Source organism: Oratosquilla oratoria, unplaced genomic scaffold (genome assembly GCF_046742065.1).
Source record: "Oratosquilla oratoria isolate Oo_2021 unplaced genomic scaffold, ASM4674206v1 SCAFFOLD138, whole genome shotgun sequence".
NCBI lineage: Eukaryota > Metazoa > Arthropoda > Malacostraca > Stomatopoda > Squillidae > Oratosquilla > Oratosquilla oratoria.
The window spans coordinates 37,501-42,500 of record NW_027467494.1 but is presented as its reverse complement, the minus strand read 5'-3'; the positions used below and the strand labels follow the sequence as shown (position 1 = coordinate 42,500).

Here is a 5,000-nt window from a genome sequence, read left to right as displayed (position 1 = left end):
CTCTCTCTCTCTCTCTATATATATATATATATATATATATATATATATATATATATATATACATATGTATATGTATATATATATATATATGTATATATATAAACATATATATATATATATACATGCATATACATATACATTTATATATGTATATATATATATATACTCTGGTTCAGCAAGAAAAACACAAAGAGGTCTAGAGCGGGGAATTTGTGCTCGACTGAGGAGAACTTGAAAGAAGAGAGGAAACACCTGGAGAAGGTCTTTACGGACAACGGGTACCCCAAATCGGTCATTAGAAGATGGACCACAGCGCAGGGAAGAAAAACTACAGCGGACGCGAGACAGGCGGCAACTAGAAGGATTACCTTACCATATGTGAAGGGGGCTTCTGAGGTGGCAGCTAGACTATTGAGGAAACGTGGTGTTGAGATAGCTCACAAGCCCGCTAATACTTTACATGGTGCTCTCACTAAGGTAAAAGATACGGAGGAGAAAGAGAGCAAGACGGGAGTGGTATATGATATTGGCTGCGGCAACTGTGGTACCCGCTACATAGGAGAGACGGGTAAGAAATTATCGACTAGAGTGAGAGAACATCAACGAGCTGTAAATCGTAAAGATGGTAGCTCGGCGATATTCAGGCATTGCCAGGAGGAGCAGCACGAGATGGATTGGGACAACGTTGAAATGAGATACAGAAACAATAAGAAAGGAGAAAGGTTATTTTTGGAAGCTTGGGCCAGCGATTGCAACAGCGTCAACAGATGCATCAATCTAAATCCTATTTACAAGGGAGCGAAAGACAGGCAGGACAGAAGGTTATTTTTGGAAGCTTGGGCCAGCGATTGCAACAGCGTCAACAGATGCATCAATCTAAATCCTATTTACAAGGGAGCGAAAGACAGGCAGGATAGAAGGAGCAGTGAGCGGAGGCCAGTGTTGTGATATTATGCCGGGACTGTGATGTTTGGCACACGTGGGCATTTTTAGTAGTCCCATTGTGATGTTACTTTATATAACTTTATCATAATTTTCATTTTCTTTTATCGTTCAGAATTGGTTTTGTTTTGTGTATTGTTTTGTTTCGCTGCTGCTAAGTTAATTGTCATTTTGTTGGGTTTGGCTTCATTTGCTTTTTGTTCCCTCCCCCCCCCCTTTTCTTTTTCATTTTTATTTTTATTTTTATTTTTATTTTTATTTTCAGCGTACACTCTTTCACTTTGTAATTTCTTTTTGTCATTCAGTTTTGGTGGCGTTTGTTAGTTTTGATTTGTACTGATGAAGGGACCGAAGCACAACCAGGACAGAAAGAATGGCGACCCGTGTGGTGCTTTTGGGTCCGGACCGTGATTTTTGATGTTTTTATTATGTCGGTTTACCATTTATTTGCCTTTTGTTATTCTTGTGGACACTTTGTAATCAAATTTCTTTGTGTCTTTTAGTCTTGGTTTTTGTTTTTGTTTTATTTTATGGTTTGATTTGTACTGATAAGTGCATACGGGACAGTTAGAGCGGTGACAGATGACTCGTGTAGTGCTTTTGTGTCTGGTCTGTGCCATTTGATATTTTCTTTTTGCCCCCTTTTTAATTTTTTATTTTATTTCTTATTTTCGGTGGAGCCATTTGGTGACACTCTGTACTTACTCTGTTATCAATTTCTGGGTGTCGTTCAGAATTGGTTTTGTTCCATTTATTATGACATGTGTTATGAGGTTTTTGTCAATTCTTTTCATTTAGGTAACGCTTTACACAAATTTGTAATTACCTTTTGTCATTCGGAATGGGTTTTGATTTTGTTCAACTTTGTACACTCCGGTGGGACCTGTCCCAGAGAACATCGGTACACTATTTAAATGAATCCTTTTGCTTACTATGTATAACCCTGAGGACGAACCCCGGACAGGGTTCGAAACGTCGGTAATAAATCCTGTTACTTTGAGTCCAGTGTTTCGAAATTTTTCCGATAACATATATATATATATATATATATAAGTGATCATTCATAGACCATGCCTTCTATGAAATAATATCACCAGATGATCTTTCTTCAGGTAGAAGAAACCACCATTTTTTTTTTTTTTTTTTAATGAAAACAAAAATAAGAAATAAAGATTATGCTCATGACAATACCCACTTTCACCTCATGGTAGCATACTCATCCGCACATTCATATAATCTCGTTATTTCGATCGAAAATAATCTGATTGAATGCATTGTAGAACAGTAGTGAGACTTTTATTCAGCTGAGGGGAAATCCCTGCTCGAATTTTTTTCCAAAAGTTATTGAAAAATGCGCTGCTCTCTAAATCTCTTGAGTTTTCTAGGCTGAATATGACGCATATCTAAGTTTCATCGTCTCCGCTGACAATAATGCGATATTGGAACTTAGTTCTGATCTTGACATATCTTTGAATTTTTTTTATATCTTTGCATACATTTCTGTGTGTCCTTTTCATTTACAAGTATGGCTGTCTGGAGCTTTTCTTGATACTTTACCCTCTAGTAAATCCTTCAGGAAATTGGTTGCTTTCATTATGAAATAGAAATTATTTCTATTGATTTTCCAGCAACAGGAAAGAATGACTTTGGAATCCTTTTGCATTGTATGCGCCGATGCAGTCAGAAGCTTCATTGGGGTGTGAAGAAGGTCTCTGGATAATCCAGGAAATTGGTTACTTTCTTTATGAAATAGAAATTATTTCTATTGATTTTCCAACTACAGGAAAGAATGACTTTACAATCCTTTTGCATTTTATGCGCCAATGCAGTCAGAAGCTTCATTGGGGGGTGAAGAAGGTCTCTGGGTAATCCAATTTCAGCGCTCTCATAATCATTATATGATTTATTTCCTTTGGCACTTCTTTACTCCTGGATCTGCGTCTCGATCCTTGTCTTCATAATCTCCTTCTGAAACGCCTCTTTTTTGGGGCTTTCTTATTCGCCATCTCGGGGCGTCTTCCCTACCTCACCTTAGGATAATTTCTCTTGAAAACTTTAGCCGTTTCAAGGTCAAAATCCATATTGAAATTATCCTCGGAGTGACCCGTTAACCACGGGTGAGAGAGTATGCCGCGAAGCGAGGGGCGGTTCCACGGATCGATTGCAAAGCAGCGCATTATAAGATCGCGACAGAGGTTGGGTACGCTACTGGGAAAGTCTGGACTGGCCTACATTATTGCTTCGTTGGTGCGGAACGCGTTATAGTGACACACAAGATAGAATAGGAGCGTGCCCAGGCTCCAGACGGTTGCGGGGACGTGAAGGTATTCATTACCCTTTATATACTCCGGAGGGCAATAAATTGGGGTGCCGCCCGTGATTTTCCCTTTGTAGCCTGTGATTCGTTCGCCACAACCAAAGTCGATCAGTTTGATGTCAAACTTTCCTGTGCTGGCGTTCCTAAAGAGAAGCACATTATGGGGCTTAATATCTTTATGCGATACCCCGGCTTCTAGGCATCCTTCGACTGTTAGGACAATCTTCCTGAACAGTGTCTTGACCTCGGTCATGGGCAGTTCTTTCCCGCTCCTGATGTAATCGACAAAGGAAACAGCTAATGGTATCAGCTCCATTACCATGTAAAAGCTGTCCTTGGTAGTGAAGCAGTCGTATAATTTGATTACATCAGGAACTTTCTGTACTCGCTGTAAAAGAGCGGCCTCTCTTGGGACCTTCTTCCTGTGGCGCCGTCCCCAAAAAAGCACACGAGCCACAGGGATCTTCTTGATGCCAACCTCAAGGCCATCGGCGACTCTTGTGGCTCGGAAGACGCAGCCAAAGCCTCCTTTGCCGAGCTGCTCGTGTATCTCGAAATCGCTCAGCTTCATGGCTCCCAACAGGTTTAGTGCCCTTGTGCGTCCGATGTCCTTCTCATGGTCGAATTTCAAATCCCAGATATGAGCATGAACTGTACTTTGCGATTGCATCTGCATGTAGAACACATATATAGTCATGAAGAGTGTACCTATTTTAGCATGCATGAAAAATAAGTGAGATTAGTCATACGAGAGAGAGAGAGAGAGAGAGAGAGAAGGAGAGAGAGAAAGAGAGAGAGAGAGAGGAGGAGAGAGAGAGAGAGAGAGGAGGAGAGAGAGAGAAAAATGACCATTCATCTCTCTTGGTCCGACTCTGACATGTAAGTGCCAACTTCTTAGCGCAAGTTCCCGCTTTAGTGTTGCAGGTTCTAAAACGACAAGGAACCTTTACGCTACCAGGATGTATTTTTCCTGTCCAAAACAAACCTATTCCTGCTCCTATCTCTATAGAGGGAGACAAGCAACACAAGTCTTTATGAGAAAAACTTATGGAAAGAAAATCAACGAAACGAGTTGTGAAACAAGAAAGGAAGGAAGAAAAATGGGGAAGGAAAATGAGAAGATTGAAGATTGACGAGAAAGTGGAAGGAAGGAAGTAACGGGCTTGACGAGAAAGTGGGAAGGAACATAAGAATGGAGGAGACCGCAAGAGACCATAAAGTCTACACTAGAGAGTTCCATCCCCCTTACCACGTGTAATCGCTAACCACGAAGTTATCTAATCTTCTCTTAAAGCAACGAACAGTTTCAGCGCTCAGTGCATCAAGGTTCCTAAGTCTATACCATTCGTTAACCACTCTGTTGGTAAAGCAGTTCTTGCCTCCGATTTTCTTCTTAATTAAACCAAAGATTGTCCCGGGAGAGACAACTGGATAGAGCAAGACACGCGGCAGATGTGGCGAGTGAGTGACCTATTACACGCTTATCTCCACGGGTGCGAAGTTATCTGTCACATCTCCATAGAAGAGGAAACCTAAAACCAATTTCTTCGCCGCACCGGTAGCTCCTGAGGCGCGTTGGACTTCGATTCTGTGTCGTGATCCCAAAGACCTCCATTTCTTTGCCCAAGCACAGTCAGTGAGTGCCACTTGCCCATCAGGCTGAAGTACTCAGTGACTCTAACCGTCTGAGGTACTCGGTGACTCTTTCCATAAACCTTTTGCCTAAGCAATGTATACTTTC

The 5,000-nt window shown here is 41.2% G+C and overlaps 1 protein-coding gene across 1 annotated transcript in view; it reads right to left on the bottom strand.

Annotated features, from left to right (window-relative positions):
* LOC143022679 (serine/threonine-protein kinase prk-2-like) overlaps positions 1–3,023 on the bottom strand; it is a 10,275-nt gene extending 7,252 nt beyond the window's left edge. The window contains exon 1 of the mRNA XM_076181011.1: positions 2,973–3,023. Coding sequence (XP_076037126.1) covers positions 2,973–3,023 — 51 coding nt within the window. The remainder of the gene's footprint in view (positions 1–2,972) is intronic.
* Positions 3,024–5,000: the final 1,977 nt, after the last annotated feature.